General features: G+C 37.2%; 1 protein-coding gene across 3 annotated transcripts in view; it reads left to right on the forward strand.

The window, feature by feature from the left end:
• Window positions 1–18,867, forward strand: part of CEP112 (centrosomal protein 112kDa) — a 323,660-nt gene that overhangs the window by 76,034 nt on the left and 228,759 nt on the right. For all 3 annotated transcript variants that reach the window (XM_005858692.2, XM_005858691.2, XM_014532494.1), the window contains one exon: window positions 17,805–17,940. In XM_005858692.2, coding sequence (XP_005858754.2) covers window positions 17,805–17,940 — 136 coding nt within the window. The remainder of the gene's footprint in view (window positions 1–17,804; window positions 17,941–18,867) is intronic.

Raw genomic sequence — 18,867 nt, forward strand, 5'->3', positions numbered from 1 at the left:
CTCAGTAAAAGGTAAACATGCACATTAAAACCTTCTGTCTCACTTGTCTTCTCCATTGGTTCACAAGGTGATTAGGCCCGGCTGATCACTAGGCTTTATCTTGCAGTTTTTAGGTGGAAAACATTGATTCAGTAAGTGTTGTGTTCCCACCACATCGCAGCAATGCATAGCCCTTCCCAGAGGACCTTGTAGTCGGTCTGGTTGGGAAGATATTTGAGAACTTTGGCAGTTACACTACAGAGTGATAAGAACTTGAATGGGAGACAGGTTCATAGACCCAAGAAAGTGATTTAAGAACGGAAGCTTACTTAAGTTCAGTGTATCTAGCTAACTCCCACAGAACCAGCTAACTCCATTTTTCTTGCTTCCAAAAACCTACAAGCAGGAATCACATACAGAAAGGCCAAAAAGAACACCCAGGATCAAACAAACTTAGTATCAGATTCTTTCTGGGAAGATTGCATAGCCATTCCTTCCCCCTCAGTTTTTGTTAAAATGTATTGGCTGAGTTCCTAATAGAACATTTAAAATAATTTGTGTATCATGGCATCATAGGCTATCAATTTTTTATCAACACAAGGACGCATTGCTTATTTGTTCACATCACCACGTGTGAATTAGATAAAATCAGAAGAGAACCATAATATTCATTAAACATTAAGTCAACCATCAAGTTTGAATAATGACAAAACTAGGGCATTCTTGCTTTCTTTATAGATGGGATGGCCTTCCTTTATTCCTCATTAATTTATTTTTTCCTCCTTAAAATGTTGATTAACAACTTTTAATAGCAGTAAATGAACAAATACATATTTGTTTAGTACTGACAGTGTCTATATATTGTAGTATTATACTAAAAGAAAGAGAAGGCTAAGAAGATATATCTCAAGACATGGACTGCTCCTAAAGATGTTAGAGTCTAGATTAGGCATTTGAAATACTTAGAGTACTAGGTTGACTGAGATTCTAGTAGAACAGGTTGAGTTATTTTCAGTAAGTACCACTGGAATTCAGAAGGTTTTTTTTCAGTGGGATATGGGGAGTTTGTGTAAAACAGTGTGGTACCTTTTAATGTTCACTAATAGATTATGAAAGGACCTTGAAATCTCCATAGTTTTCTATATACAGCATGATCATTTCCTGAGCTAAGTAACACTCTTTATGGCTTTAAAGGTCTTTACCAAAATACCAAATTTTACTTGGAGTTAAAAAAGCAATTTTATATTTTTAATAAAATTCCCTTGTAGATCTGTTTCTCCCATTCCCTATGTTAGTGATGTCTTCATTTTGACTGAATGTATGATCCTCACAATACAGCACCTGGATAGCAGATGTAATCTGGTCCGAAGCAGAGTGAGTTATTGTGTGGTCTGAAATTCAAAGTAAACAGCACAAGCTGGCTATTTTCCCAAAGGAAAATATTCTTGGGATGGGGCTTGGGGGCTGCTGCTGCTTTTGAATACAAGAATAGAATTAGACTCAGTCCAGAAATAGTTCCACTTTTCTAAAAGATAGCTATATTATATAGAAATTTACATTGACACACACACACACACACACACACACACACACACACACACACGTGAAGAATTATCAGTTTTAGAGTGCGGTGGTATTCATTCATTTAATCATTCTTTCACTCAACGAGGGTTTATTTGCATGTTGTATAATGGAGGATATCAGAGAATAGTTACTAGATTATTGTAATCCTTTGGTGGTGTCATGTAATATTGATTTTCCATGTTCCTTGAAGTTATGAGTTGCTATCCTCTCCTTTGGAGCAGCACTTACCTCCTAGGGGTCTTTAATAACTGCCTTTAGGAGAGAAATACCTTCCTTTAGCCCTGCTAGTTACTCTGAGGCTTTCTCAGACATTCTAGGTTACACTTGCTCCAAGCTTCTTCCTCTTGTGGCAGAATTCTTTGCTCATATGCCGTTTCTTGATCCTGCAACATATCAGGTCAAGTGGTGACAGCCTCTACTTTGTTTTAACAAAAGTGGTGTGAAAGCTCAAGTTTGTGGTTTCTCCCTGGCCCTCAGATTTGGGCCAGCTTTCTGTGGGTTCTCCCTGGCCATCTGCTAGAGCTCACTCTGGCTGCCACCATTGGGAGCATGCAGAGGGAGCCCGCCACAGGTTGGGGGTATATGTGGATAAGATGCAGAGTGCTGGGGTGGCTGTGGCCCGTTGTGGGGATCTGTGGGTAGGGCATTCCCAGCAGCTTGTGGGTGGACTTCTTGATGGAGCCCATGGTGCAGTTAGTAGGATCCGTGTCCCTGCTGTACCCTCCTGAGAATCCTTCCTACCTTTCTCACAGCCTCTTTCGTTACCCTCATTATGCAAATCAGGATCTAGTTCTCTGGATGGGGCAAGAGAGAAATGAGCCTCTTTTGCTCAGCATTTAGGTTTATGAGATATATTGTTACATAACATTGTAGTTTATTAATTCTCACTTATTGAATAGCATTTTAAAGTGAACATACCACAGTGTATTTATCCACTCTGCTGCCACTATCCATTTTGGCAGTTTCTAGTTTTGGGTTATTATTAACTAGAGGCCTGGTGCACGGATTTGTGCACCGGTGGGGTCCCTCACCTGGCCTGCACCCTCTCGCAATCCGGGACCCCTCAGGGGATGTTGGACTGCTGGTTTCAGCCCGATCCCCACAGGCCTGGCTGAGGACCCCACCAGTTCACGAATCCATGCACCAGGCCTCTAGTATGCATATATGATCTTGGTTAATCTCTTCCCGCCCTCCCCACTTCCCCCTTCCCTCTGAGATTCATCAGTCTGTTACATGTTTCCATACCTGTGCATTAAGCATTTGCCCCCTGGTGGTCAGTGTGCATCATAGCTACCGGTCAAACGGTTGAACGGTCACTTAGGCTTTTATATATAGTGATAGTATTGCTATGGACAGTCTTACTATGTTTCTTTTGTAAACACACATACACATATCTGTCAGATATATATCTGCATCCAATGTTTATGTTGTGCCAAGTATGACACATATGAGGGAAGGCTAGACCTTTAGGCTATTCAGTGGCATTATCAAAGAACCAATTGAAGTGAATGGTAATTCAAGTTGGTTTGGGACTAAAGAGAAGAAGTTACTGGAGGCCTTTCCTCACTTTTACTTCACCCAGGTGTAGTTTTGAACCTCTAGTTCTGAGAACACAATCATTACCATTACATCAACTTTATTTATGTAGGGGGATCTGAGACATAACTGATCTGATTTGTGGACCTGCTGATTGGTGAATGGATAATCATAAACCAGTTGAGAAAGTATTGCAAGTAAAGAAAAAGTATGAAAATTTATTAAGGGCTTCTTTTTTAAAAAATATATTTTATTGACTTTTTACAGAGAGGAAGGGTGAGGGGAAAGGGATAGAGAGTTAGAAACATCGATGAGAGAGAAACATCGATCAGCTGCCTCCTGCACACCCCTTACTGTGGATGTGCCAACAACCAAGGTATATGCCCCTGACCAGAATTGAACCTGGGACCCTTCAGTCCGCAGGCCAACGCTCTATCCACTGAGCCAAACCGGTTAGGGCAAGGGCTTCTTTTTACATATCCTGGTTTTCTTTTTTATATTGCTCCCTCCAATAAAAATTTCTGTTATTGGCAGCTCTTTTTTTATTATTTGGAAATGTGTAATCATATTTTCATATACCATTGCTTCAATAAATGCAGTTTCACTTGCACATGGAATTTTTAAAATATATTTTTATTGATTTCAAAGAAGAAGAGAGAGACAGAAACATCAATGATGAGAGAAAATCATTAATTGACTCTCTCCTGCATGCCCCACATTGGGGATCGAGCCCACAACCCAGGCATATGCCCTGACTGGGAATTGAACTGTGACCTCCTAGTTCACACAACCACTAAGCCATGCCGACTGGGCTACCCATAGAATTTTCAGAAACAAGTTCTTAATGTTTTCTAAGTAATTCAGACTGTTCTTGAATTATATTTTTATTTGACCTGTTCTGAAGCCAACTTTCAATGGTAGTCATACTCAGTGATTGTTCACCATCTGGTTTGTTGAAATCATTGTATAAAATTATTTATTTATACAAAAATTAGCAGCACCTCTTCTTTTGTCTGTCTTTATCTATAGTTTTCTTTAAAATGAGGAAATTCATGTAATAGTTTTGTAGTATTATTTTTCCAACAAACTGACATAAGCTTTTGAAAAAGTTTTTTTCTTGCTCAATATACATAGTATTTTAATCTCCCGCTACAGTGGAAAGCAGATTATTTACCCCGAAAGTTATATTTTTAAAGAAGTTATATTTTTAAACATGAGTGTTAAAAGCTTTCCTATATGGTTCTTTTAAATTTCCTTCATTTATCTTTGGTTGCTTGTTTGCTGTTATAAATCAACATTTATATCAGTCAGAGCAGGGATTAATCTTCAAATGCGAAGGCCTTAGAGGAAAGATAATAAAACTGCAAAGTTATAACGACAGTGTTTTTGTACTTTTATTTGCTAGAAACTAATCTTAAAAGAAGACGTAAATGGAATGCTAAGCAATATTGTGATAATTCAAAGGTGTGGACTACATTTTGATTAGGTTTTTTTTTTATGGACCATCGAGTACTACAGACATGTGGATGAGGTTGCAGTCAGAGCAGTAACCTTCCAGTTTACCCAGAGGCATGAATTTTGAATTTGGTAGAAAGGGAAAGCTAGGTTAAGTCAATCTTGTGTAGAGATTTTAAAGTACAGCTGAAATTCTAAATTTAGTCTTGTATAGAGCCAAAATGAGGAGCTTGGTCATTTTGTTTGTAAGGTTGGTGAAAATATCTCAAGGAATTACTAGTGACATTTACTTTAAAATGGAAAAAGATGTGAATGAAGGAGCTATCTAGAGAGAAGCTAAAGGAAACCTGCAAACTTGTAGTTAATCTAAAGATTCTATTCTTAGTAAGTGAATAAAAATACCTTATAGGGTCACCTTGATAAGAAATAAGAAATTTTATTCTGTCTAGAAAACAGATTTGTACTTTTAAAAAGTTTTTTTTGTAAGAGTAATTATAAAACTTGTTACACTACAGTACAAAAGTAGCCTGTAACTTATAATATTTATTAAAGGATATGTGGTGTTGGTTTTAACTGAGAATATATGCATTTACAGACTAATTAGTTGAGTTTATAAATTTTTAGTATATTTTTCCTATTATTATTATCACTAAAATTAAGAACAGATACAATTTATAATGTATCGTTCCATCAAAATATGTCAGATATTCATATCTATACTAATACAAGCCTATGTGGTTGTCATGCCCTCATGCCGTGATGCTCTCACGCCATAACAATCCATCACCAGGAGGTTGCGTGCACATCGGATGCACATTGGTGGGCGGGGACTTGATGCTGTGTGCGCAGCACGGAGGTGGGTCACGTGGCTCCACACGGTGATGGGGGGTGGGGGGGTCCCGCACGATGCGGAGGCAGGTCCCAGCGTCTTGGTGGCGACACTGGGGGCGGGACCCCTGGCTCCGGCCTACCTCTTTGGGGCAATCCATCCAGGAGCCCTGGATGGGTGGGCGGGGCCTATCTCTTTGGGGAGATGGATGGTGGAGTTCCCACACTGTGAGAGGGCATTTCATTCACCGGGCCTCTATCTAACAATCTAAATAGAGTTGGGAGCAAGAAGAAATTATTTGACATGTATGAAATCATTTTAGATTTTATATTACTAGAATTAGATTAATTATATCAAAGTAGGATTAAATGTAACCATAAATAAGTAAATTATATTATAGTTGAGTTATTTTAAAAGTTTATTATTTGTCATTGCCATTCAAGTTCTAGGTCCTGGGTGGTGTCCCAGGGCTCCCCGGTTAGAGGTGAGGCTGGGCTCCCAGGCACAGCAGCTCTCCCCTTCAGGATGGCGCAGCCTCTGCGGCAGAGCCGGCTGCCCTGGGAGAGATTGCAGTGGTAGCAGAGACTTCCCGGCTAGGGGAGCACGGTCCGCCAGCCCCCAAAAGTCCTGTGGAATATAACTGTCACACACACACACACACACACACACACACACCCCACATGTTCGTTCTCTCTCTCTCTCTCTCTCTCTCCTCTCTCTCCCATCCTATCAGCCGCCATCTTGGATTCCCCTAGATCAGTGGTTTTCAACCTTCCTAAAGCCACGACCCTTTAATACAGTTCCTCATGTTGTGGTGACCCCCAACCATAAAATTATTTTCGTTGCTACTTCATAACTGTAATTTTGCTACTGTTATGAATCATCATGTAAATATCTGATATGCAGGATGTATTTTCATTGTTACAAATTGAACATAAAGCATAGTGATTAATCACAAAAACAATATGTAATTATATATGTGTTTTCCGATGGTCTTAGGCGACCCCTGTCAAAGGGTTGTTTGACCCCCAAAGGGGTCGCGACCCACAGGTTGGGAACTGCTGCCCTAGATTTACTTCTGATGGTGTCCCCAAGATACATGCTGAACAGTGTGGCTTATGTACCTGATATATTTATTCCTATATACAGTACAAGTCATCTAGGGAGTTGGAAGAGAACAGACATTAGATGTAGTGATGGAGAGTGCAGGGTGTGTGTGAAGAAACCCGTGAAAATGAGCCCAGCTGGAACAGAAAAGCACAGGAGACTAGGGGTCCAGATTGAGGGTCCCAAGCCCCCCAGAGGTGGGGCAGGGGGATGTACCTTTCCCATTGGGAATGGGGTATGGTTGATGAATGGGTAGCAGTGTGGTATATGATGAAAATGACATTGGAGGAAGACTTACTTTCCTGAATATTTCCCTGTAATAAGCTAGGTTTTGAAGGAAAGACAGAAAATGAGCTGGTGGAGAAGAGAGAATTTCCCTGCCTGAAGGATTAAAATGTTTCAGGGACACGAATGTGCTAACATGTTAATATCCAAGCATGAGGTCAGGAGTAAAGCTAGCAGATCTGATTTTCTGGAAGAGGATAATAAACAATAGATAAGCAAAGGTCAAGCATTTCCATTCTTAAGAAAACGCGCTTTTATTTCCTCACTGAATTGCTTTTATTCCTCACCAAATGATAGTCCCTGAATTTTGGTGTCCTGAAATCTAACAAAGAAATTTAAAAATTGGTGACTTTTAAAAATTTGAATCCTCTAGTTTTTTTTATTGATATAAAATTTATTCATTTTATGTGTGTAATACAGAAATGTCAAGGAACTTTGAAGAAACTTTCAGTAATTTGAACCATATATCTCTATTCTTAGTGAAAAATGAAAACACCCCAAAGGAGGTTTAATGTGGAGTAAACCAGGTCTGGAAATGGTCTATATTGAAAGACCTCATGGCCTTTTGATGTCTGATTCTTTGATTTGGCTTTTGCTTTTTAAAGGGGTGCTATGTGATTATAATTAGAAACATTTCAAGTTCTTTACTTGGGCAGTTAATTGTTCCTTAGCTAGCTCCGTTGTGACTAATCATGTAGTTCTGAGTGGTAGTAGTGTTTGAAATTATCACTAAGGAGACTCACCTTGTTTAGTAGAGAAAGTTCCATTCCATCATAAAAGCTTTATCACACCCCTAACATGTCAGCATTCATTTTGCAGGTTGTGGCTCTGATGTGAATGTATATTTATTACATATATAAAATGTCTCATTTTAATAATTTTCTAAGTAATTAATGAGAATAGAATAGTTCACTTTTCTTGCAACTGGTACCATTATGTTTGACGTTGGAAAGTATTGATAAATTACTAGAAGGCACTGCTAAAATTGACATTTTTTTCTTTAAAAAGTTTTTTTTTAAGTTTTGTTAAAAAGTATTCAGTTTTGTATTGATACAAACATTTGTATGATGTTGAGAAAAGTTATCCCTATACTTTGGAAAGTGTCTAAGAACTATGATTATAGTTTTCTTCGTAAAAACAGCTTTCTTAAGTACCAATGGTGGTGGGGATCCATGTGCTCTCCTTTCTGCAGTCTGCTTGAGCATCTGAAACCATTTTAGGTGGAGGGTAGTCAAAGTTTCCAGTTTATTGTAAGCATTCCTTAGCCCCAGCAAGCACGCTGACATAACCCTCCCTCGGAGAGCGTGATGGAAAGCTTGAGGAGAGGACAGAAGTATGTGGTGACCGTGCTTCAAGTTGAAAAGGAAATTTCTAGTCTTTTAGAGTTTTTCTTTGTAGCTCTGTCCTCATAAAATTCTGCTTAAATGAGTGTCAGAATAGTATGATGCTTAAGAGACCTCTATTGACACATTTGTAACACTGTTCACACAATAGGTTGAATTTGTAGCATGAGATTTTTAGGTTTATTGGATGCTTTTTTCAGAAGTTTAGTTTGCAAAACCCATTTTTAGAAGTAGTTTATATATGTAGCTTCTTGAGTTTTACTACCATTAAAATTTACTTTGGCAATGAAATGTGGTGAAATAAATGTAATTCTGGTGGGGAGTTGATAAACTAAGAAAATATAGCAATACTTTAAAAAAGTCTTATAGTTAACAAAATTATTTCAATATATATTCTCTTTAATTTATCTTCAGAAGAATCTTACATGGTTGTTTTTTATTGTCTGCATTTTCAAGGGAGAAATGGGTTCAAAGAAATGAAGCAATTTAACCTAGGCCTTCTGATTCCTATTTTCAGTCTCCCTTCCTGTTAGAATGCTGACTTCTACCTTTTGTGTCAATCAGTGGATTTCCTTTTCTCCTTTTTAAAATGACTTGGTCCAGCACGGCCAGCGTGGCTCCGTGGTTAAGTGTCAACCTATGAGCCAGGAGGTCATGATTTGATTTCCAGTCAGGGCACATGCCCTGGTTGCGGGCTCAATCCCCAGGTGCATGCAAGAGGCAGCAGAGCAATGATTCTCTCTCATCTTTGATGTTTCTATCTCTCTCTCTCCTCCCTTCCTCTCTGAAATCAGTAAAAATATATTTTTAAAAATAAAATAAAATGACTTGATCCAAATGATTCATAGATGGTATTTATACTAGATATGTCATTGCTTATTGCTCAGTTCCCAAGTGCATCTGACAACCACCTGCCATGTTCTCTCCATGGGGCCACCTCCCCTTCTGGGCCACACGCCTTGGGTCAGTGGACACCTGATCCAGAGGCAGCATGTTCATTTCACTGCACAGAGAGCTGAAGGTCACACAGCTGGAAGTGGATTTGAAATGTGTGCTTGACTCCAGAGCCCTTTTTCTCAACCACTGTCCTATCCTGCACTGCCCTCCTTCCTGATCCCAGCAATTTGGAACTGGAAAACCTGGACTAACTCAATCAGTGCAGAAGCTGAAAACATGGAAAGTTACTATGATGAAGGTTGGCCGGGCAGCTGAAGTTTTGAGTAGTTACGCTGACGCCAAGAGGAGAACAGCGCAGATGCACAGCGAGAAGCGGAGATCTTATGAGAAATGCGGCCAGAGTGTAGAAAAGCTACGTCTCTTCCGGCCCCACTGGAGAGAAACACTCACGGAGAGCTCGCATCTTTATAGCGTACAGTCCTTTTACTTAGGCCGTGGGAGTTGGAGAATGTTTTAAAAATTTATTTAAGTAGTTATGTTTATTTTTAAAAACAGATTAACTGTGGCCTATACAATGTTATTATAATACATTTTTAAAAAGACATTTATCTTAGAACAAATAAAGGTAAACTTAAATGTCCCCTCTATCAAAATGATCACACATTCTTACTAATAAAGTCTGAATTAGTATGGGAATGGCATACTTTTATAGATTCCCTAAGAATTTTAAGGAGGGTTATTAATGAAAATAAAGTTAGTGATACTGCTTTATTAGGAACATGTAGAATTTATTGTGTAGAAATAAATTCTTCATATAAACTTGTATAAAACCTGAAAAAAAATTAATATTTTTTTATTTCAGAGGGATTAGAGGCCAAAAATTAACACCACCTTTCCCTCTCAAATTTAGAACTAACCTGAAAAAATAGAAGACTTTATTTTTCTTGTGCTTGGAGTTCTTTGAGTTTGGGGATATATAGATTTATAATTTTAATCAAATCTGAAATGCTTTGGGCATTATTTTAAAAAATATTTTTATGTCCTCATCCCTCTCTCTCTTTTCCTTTATGGACTCTTAAGTACACAAATGGGTGGGCAAAAGTATGTTTACTGTGCCATTGTGACATTCTTTTCTGTTAATAAAGCTTTTGTGACAATCGTAGTCTGCATGTCTTTTTCCATACAGACAACTGTAAACCTACCTGTGCCCACCTCTGTATATTAGGTTGCTGAAGGTTGTCACTGACGACTTGTTTTCTTTTGTATCACCCTATTTTTCTTTCTATGCTTTGTTTTGGTTAGTTTCCATTGCTCTGTCTTCAAGTTCACTGATCTTTTCTTGAGCAGTGTATAATCTGCCTTTAATCCCATCCATTATATTTTTTATCTCACACATCATAGTTTTTCTACAAAACTATAAAAATTCCATTTTCTAGAGTTTCAATATGAGAAACTAAGCCTCATCACAAACCCTTTTTTCTGTAGTTAATTGGCTCCTGTTCTCTTCCTTTATTAACTACAACTTTCCCTATCATGGTTTCTCCATTTGTTACCGTTAATGCTGGAATGCCTTTATCCTATAGTTTCTTCTACCCACTTCTCCTCATCCTTCAGTTAACTTTAACATCATTTTCTTACATCCTAACTCCTAGGTAAGGTTTCCCCCATTATACAAATACCCTATATTCTTCTTGGTTCATTGAATTGAATATTCATTGTCCTTATTAGTATTAATTCAATACTTTTCTCCCCTGTTGGCCTTAAAGCTCGCTTGGCACAGGAGCTGTGCGTGATTAATTTAGTGATGTTTTCTCAACATCTAGCAAGGTGCCTAGCACATAATGGGTACTTCACACATTAATGGTAAATGAATGAACCAGGAGGTAGCAGTTAGCAGATGACTGAACTTATTATTAAGCACCTGGAAGATAATCACTAGAGCCTTTGGAAAACTGGAGCCTTCCTACTTTATGAAGTGGGAAGAAATGGTCGTATAACATGGATGATATATCTTTATAAATAAAGATTGGGTGTTAAAACTAACATAAATCTAGGAACTGCACTTTTATGCAGTTATCAATAGAGTGATGCCTTTTATAATCAGTAAAAATATTGTATGTTTTATTATATCTCAAAGAAAACTTTAATCCCATCTTTAGAAATTTCTTGCTCTGACCATATTTATCATCCTCTTGATGGAGATTTGCTTTTTTCATGGAAAGTGTCATGGTAAGGAAGCAAATAAAATATATTTTATAAATATCAAATATATATTTTACAAATATATAATATATAACATATATATATGGTGAACATATATATGGAACATGAATGTGTGTATTATATATTTGACCACTTAAACATTCTGAGTGATGATCTTACAAAATGGTATGCCCTTCATGAAGCTTTTCTGTTTTACGCTAGGCACAGAGTTCCTTCTGGCCCTGGTTTGCTTGTGTATTGTGTTCATATCATTGTGTAGCTTTATCACACTGAAAATAGTATAGAATCTGTCTTCTTTCCCGTATTGGAAGCAGGGACAATGCCTTGATTATTCTTGTATTTCTAGACCCAAGCACAGATCCTGGCATACAAGAGACATTAAGTAAATGCTTGATGAACATTTAAACTTTCAAATGTTTTAAAAGTGGTTTGGTATGCAAATATTAATGTTGTGTAAGAATATGTTATGGTAAGAACCCAGTTGTAAGTTCAATTAATTAACATCAGATAGTGATCTATTAAACTTTATACATACACCGAGTGGCCAGATTATCATGACCACCTGAGGTTTGTAGGCAAAGTAGCTATAATTTTGTGCTGAAGTTGCTAGAGGGCCAGACCATTATAAATAGGGAAGCAGGTTGTTTACCATGACAGTAGAAGTGATTTTTTTCTGAAGATAATGGGTAAACAATGCGATTTAACAGCCTTTGAACGTGGTAGATCATTTGTGTGTGTGTGTGTGTGTATATATATATATATATGTAAAGAAATAGCATGATGTAGTGAAGCTTTAGATTTTGAAGTCAGATAGACTGGTTTAATTTTTTTCTCTGCCATTTACTGTGTAAACTTGGGCAAATCACTTAATTCTTCTAAGCTTCATTCTTTTCATTGGTGAAAAAAGTGAATATCTTTTTATAGTTATAAAAATGAAGTAAAATAATATATGAACCACTTAAACTGTGATGAGCATAGTAAGCCCTCAGAAAATGTTCACTCTACTTTATTTGCATAGACATTTAAACATTATGGTTACACTTATAAATGTTACAGTTTGTAGCAGCTGTCGGTCACTAAAAGTGCTAGAAAATACCTATTGTGACTTTAAAATATATTTAACATAATTTAGGAATCATTTATGATAAACAAAAAGCTCTCATTGATAAATATTGGTAAATAAAATTGTCCTATTTGTAATTTGATCTACTGTACATAGTAATGAATGTAAGCGAGAATATTTTCTGGCCACTTTGAAATATTGAACTGTCCAGGGACAAGGCACGGATGGTCTTTTGAAGGAAATAAATATTTCAGCTTCACATTTCAGCTTTTTTTCTTTATTCCTTTGATCTGGCTTTGGTTGCTTACTTATTCTGCCTGAATGACTTCACCACTGCCTTTTCTCCCTAGTAACAAGAAGTGGTCCTGCACCCATTTCAAAATATTTAGGCTTTGTCATTTTATGGGATGAACATATATTTCCTTATTATTTATTGATATGCTAAATAAGATGGAAAATAAGATGTATTGGGGGGTATGTATGTAGCTTTGTGTGTATGATGTATAATTTATGTATGGAACATTTGATCAGTACTTTCTTAAATGTAGGAAACCTAAAAGGAAACATTAGATTTGGGGGTTATTTTGAAGTTTAAAGATTTTAAAAGAATGTTTCTTTACTATACACTGTAGCTGTTTTATCTTTAAGGATAATTCTCTCAAGGTTTTCTTATTTTATAAAAATGTCAATTGCTTTTCCATTTGCTGAGGTAGAGTTCTTCTAATTTATTTATAAACCCATATTTTAGGCTAAGTTAGTTTAGCACAAAATGATTATGGAAAACTTTAAACTGTTTAAAACTTTAGCCATGTTGCTTTATTTATACTTTACAGACAAATCTTCTATCTTCTGAGTCTGGTTTTCTTGTACGGACTCTCATGGCCTCTTTCCATTTATTGATTCCTATAACACTTAGAATTTGTCACAAAATATATAATATTACATTACTCTTTGATTTTTTCCCTTGCATTTTTATCTTTCGCCTCGATCAGACTGTAGTTTCCCCAGAATAAGAAACATTTCTTCATGTGTCTCAGTTTTCTGCAGTATCTGACCAAGTGGCTCTCAGGCGTTGCTGCCAGGACCCTGTCTCAGCAACTGGAACACGCTAAGTGACTAGGAGGGCGGTGCCAGGATCTTCTGAATGATTCAGATCCAGTTGACTTCAAAGGGTTTATGGACCTCCTCGCAACCACCAATCTGTTTTCTGTTTCTGAGTTTGGGTTTTTTAGATTCCATAAATAAGTGAGATCATACTGTATTTGTCTTTTGCTGCCAGAGTTATTTTACTTAGTATAAGTAAAATACGGTTTATCCATGTTGTTGCAACTGGTAGTATTTCCTTCTTTATTGCTGAATAATATTCCATTGTGTGTGTGTTAGTGTATTTTTCTTTATCTACTCATTTGTTGATGAACACTTAAGTTGTTTTAATGTTTTAGCTATTGTAAATAATGCTGCAGTGAACATGGGGGTGGTGCAGATATCTTTTCAAGATAGTGATTTCATTATCTTCAGATATATATCCAGAAGAAGAATTACTGGAACATACCATAGTTCTATTTTTAATTCTTTGAGGGACCTTCATACTGTTTTACATAGTGGCTGTATCAATTTACATTCTCACCGATGGTGCACAAGGGTTCCCTTTTCTTCACATCTTCACCAACACTTGTTATCTTGTCTTTTTGATGACAGCCATTCTAATAGGTTTGAGATGATATCTTACGGTGGTTTTGGTTTATATTACCCCGATGAAAGCAAAACAAACAATATTTGTTATTATCTGTCTTTTGATTATAGCCAAGCTAAGTTGTATAATGGTATCTCATTGTGGTTTTAATATGTATTTTCTTGAGTGTCCTTTCATGTGCTTTTTGGCCGATTGTATATCTTCTGTGGAGAAATGTCTATTCAGATTCTTCACCTATTTTTAAATTGTTATATTTTTATTATTGGTTTGTAAAAGTACCTTATTCTTGATACAAGTCTCTTTTCAGAAATATGATTTGCAAATATTTTTTCACATTCTATGGATTTTCTTTTCACTTGCTGATAATATCCTTAGCAGGACAAGAATTTTTTAATTTGCCGAAGTGTCTTTATCTACATTTTAATTTCTTGTTTCTGCTTTTGGTGCTATATCTAAGAAGACAGTGTAGCTCAGTGTTTTCTTCTAAGAGTTTTATATTTTTAGCTCTTATAGGTCTGCGGCCCATCTGGAGTTAATTTTTGTATATGTTGTAAGGAAGGAATACAACTTTATTCTTTTGCATGTGGATATCTAGTTGTCTTAGCACTATTTGCTGTAAGGACTATTCTTTCCCCAGTGGGCTGTCTTGGCACCCTTGCTGAAAAGCTACTGATGCTCGATGATAGGGTTCACTCCTGGAATCTGAATCCTATTTCATTGATTTATAGGTCTATCCTTAGGCCTGTAGCACACTGTTTTTATTACTCTAGCTTTGTAATAAGTTCTTCTTTTTTAAGATTATTTCACCCAGTCTGGGTCCCTTGCATTCAATTTGAGGAGCATTGTCATTTTTCCAATATTAAGACCCATACTAATTTCTATTTACCAGGTATTCCTTCCTGACTCTTTTTAAGAAATATATTTTTATTAATTTCAGAGAGGAAGAGAAAGCGAGAGAGAGAGAGAGAGAGAAACATCCATTACGAGAGAGAATCATTGATCGGTTGCTTCCTGCACATTCCACACTGGGGATCGAGCCTGCAACCTGGGCATGTGACCTGACCAGGAATCGAACCGTAATCTCCTGGTTCATAGATTGCCACTCAACCACTGAGTTATGCTGGCTGGGCATCCTTTTTGACTCTTAATGTTTCAAATGTTTAGATACCCATAGTGGTTACCATTTTTAAACAGAAATTTAGCAGAGACCACTAGTCTTAGCAACCATGTGAATAAGAAGCCATTTATCATGCTTAATGAAAGGTATTATTTTTAGTGCATTTTAAGTGATAGTTCTATCTTAGTGTTTTTTTACTAACTCACTCTAACCAGTTTAAGGCCCAATAGAAGCCATGAACATAGATGATATAACTGTTTGGAAGTCTTGTTTACCAGCTCAGCTGGAAAGGGAATGGAGACTCTTCTAGTTGCTTTTCAAACTTGTTTGAAGTTTTTTATTTTGTTTTGTTTCTCTTGGAGTTTCCAGTGGAGATGCCAAGCTGGCAGCAAATGCAGTATACTGTAATGTGAAGCCTTATAAATGCATGCTGGATCCCTGCCATCATTATCAAAAGTGCTGGTACACAAATGTGCAAAGGGAGGATTTTCAAATTAAGGTTGGCCTGCACATATAAATGTTAGCTTGTAAAGCTCAAGAAATACTAAATGGTACTCCATTAGTCTCCTGCATTTTACTGCCTTTTTGGAATAATCATGTGCTTCAGAGCATCCTTTAATCTGAGCTGGCTCATGGTTATATAAGAATTCAGCTTCTTTTTTCTTTGTGCTTTATATATCCAGATGAGAAAAATTTACTGCATTTTATAAATAAATCAGAACTAAAAAGCAAATCTTCTTTTCACCTTTTTATCTTCATGGAGGCCCAGCATTAAGGCATTTGAGTGATGGATTTATACTCAGCCCCACAAGTCCCACTGAAAAACTAATCTTCAAAGTCACTTTTTTTTTTTTTGCTTCTAACAGGACACTACTTGGAATCATAAAAAGGAATACTGTGCTCATGTTAGTAAGGAGCAGATTTTCTTTTTCAAATGCTGAAAGTCTTCCATTTTGTGACTTTGATAGAGATGAAAATGGATCCCTCATTAAAATTAAAATGAATATAATCTGTTTAAATTAAGACAGATATTTTATTTATATTAAGACAAAAATTCCTAAATAATAGCAGAGCTCTGTGTTTGCCATGGTTTCACTGGACAAGAGCATTGATTTACATTGAATGAGGCCTTCTTTGCTTTTTAGTTTTACTACTAAATTAGCTCCAGACTGTGTAGTGGAGCTAAAATTAGTTGGGAGATTTCACACATTTCCTTTTACTTGCTATTTAATATAAAATAATATTTTCTATTTGTAAATCAGGATAGAAGTTATTAATTAAAAGCAACATGCTTTATTGTACAAGGTTTTATTTCAAAACTATTTTTAAAATATATATTTTTAATATGGTCAATAATAGGTACCTGATTATAATTACAGTGTATGACTTTGACTTATGTGGCCATAAGTTAGTTATAAAGTAAATGAACTAAACTTAGTAGGTAAGAATGAGATGACATAAAGAAAATATTGGTCCTATTAAATTGAAAGTGTTTAAATAGCTCTTGTGAATTATTGGACAAAATGGTGTAATACAACTGACTTTCAATATTCATAGAACAAAGCTGATATTTCAGCTGTAAGTCATGTATTTTTATAAACTATTGTCCAATATACTTTCTTTTCCATTTATAGACAGACTGAGCAAGCAAAAGTAGACCTTTGAAAAATTGTAATCCCAATCATGAAATAGTCTTTCCAGGTGTTTTCAGGAGAACCCCCAGAATGTAAGAGTGACAGGGGACTCGTCTCTGTAGTATGGCAGAGAAGTAGCTATTGCAGCCCAGTCTCCTGCAGTGGGCTGTTATTTATGCATCAACCACAGCAGCCCTTCCTCTGTGTCTGGTCTCAGATCCTCCGACAGAGTGTTCTAAGCAGCCACTCTCAGTTGTTTGGGTCAATAACACCAGAACAAATGTCCATCCAACATTTGTAACAACTGTCCATCACATTTGCCAACCTAGGCCTAGGCCAGTGATGGCGAACCTATGACAGGCGTGTCAGAGGTGACATGCTAACTCATTTTTTTGGTTGATTTTTCTTTGTTAAATGGCATTTAAATATATAAAACAAATATCAAAAATATAAGTCTTTGTTTTACTATGGTTGCAAATATCAAAAAATTTCTATATGTGACACGGCCCCAGAGTTAAGTTAGGGTTTTCAAAATGCTGACACGCCGAGCTCAAAAGGTTCGCCATCACTGGCCTAGGCTGAGGTACCCAAAATAATTTATACCACTTTAGGCTTTCTCCTATGCTCTTTTAATATTCAAATATTTGAGTATTCAAACAAAAGAATCCATGTATCTCAGGGATACCCTGAATAAAACTCAAGGCTTCCTGCTTCTTGTGTGGATTAATATAAGAAGGGTAAAAATGCACTTGGCCAAATTCAAGTTCCCGATGGCCATCGGAGGGCTCAGTCTGATGTGCAGATGCCTGGTTTCAATCAGTTTTGTTTTTAGGGAAATCTTTGAAAGTAGTTGTGCTTTGATCAGAACACATATTATGTGTCTATACCCTTTTCTTCCCTGAGACAAGTAATGTTATTGTCAACTTATCAAAGAGAAGTTTTATAGAATTTGGATCAAAAAATTGAAATCTGAGTTTTGTTTTAGAGAAGGTTAAATAGTGTTCTTTCAAGCCTGGTTCTTTCATATTTGGACTCTGAAGCTTCTCTGAACTTTTCCAGGGAGAAAGAGGAGCAGCTGGCTCGTGTGACTGAGGTTCAGAGGTTGCAGGCCCAGCAGGCAGACGCTGCCCTGGAGGAGTTTAAGCGGCAGGTGGAACTGAACTCGGAGAAAGTCTATGCCGAAATGAAAGACCAGGTGAGGAGGCCACCGTACTGTCCTTTTTGAAAGTCACTCTATCAGTAGCAAGACACATTCTGATCTTACATATGACAGAAGCATATTATTTTTTTTAAAAAAACCTTTACCAAAATTAGCTGTGCAATTGGGTCAGGAACCCAGAATGAGAAAGGGATGTTAGCCTTGTCAGAGGACACCCACTTCCACAAGAGCCTCAAAGGAAGAGGTGGCCCCTAGTGGCCAAGAACCAGAGCCCCTTGGAAAGGGGTCAGCCAGCGGCTTGCCCTGCTCCCAGCAGGGCACATTCAAGGAAAGGAGCTGTGCCTTGCTCCTCCCAGGCCACTGGGGGCGCTGTGATCAGCAGCTCCCTGTTGGGGGTGAGTGGAGGGAGACAGTGGAGAGCACCTAGAGCTGTGTGGACAAGGAGATGGGTCCTCTTGCTTCCTTCAGGATTCCTTGATTCAACCTTCCCTTCATGCCCAAATAACCATTTTAAAGTTGCATCTACACATGTGGTAATGGCAGAAATGTATCTCACTTTGGGAGCTGGATCAGTCTACAGGCGAAATCGGGTTTTGTAGAGCAAGGATTCAGGTTGACCATGTGTGTTTGTTCATGTTCCATGAATAGTGTTTTATTGATCAGTTACGGCAGATTATTTTCAACTGGTCGTTGAGGTAGACAGAGGCTGTCTTCAATTCTTGTAAAGGGTGTCCCAAAATGCACGCAAGAAGTAATTTTGATAGAAAACACAGGTTTATAATTAAAAATTGTAAATTTTTTATTGATTCATAAAGTATACAGTATAGGGTTATGTATGGAATAGCATATTGGGTACGTGGATTATCATGTCACGATAGTGAGCACCATTAACTGTTATTGCCTGAGCAGCCGCATTTTCAAAGAAGAATGGTCCGATGATGCCTCCAGCCCAAAATCCGCACC

The sequence above is a fragment of the Myotis brandtii genome, unplaced genomic scaffold (assembly GCF_000412655.1).
Source record: "Myotis brandtii unplaced genomic scaffold, ASM41265v1 scaffold120, whole genome shotgun sequence".
NCBI lineage: Eukaryota > Metazoa > Chordata > Mammalia > Chiroptera > Vespertilionidae > Myotis > Myotis brandtii.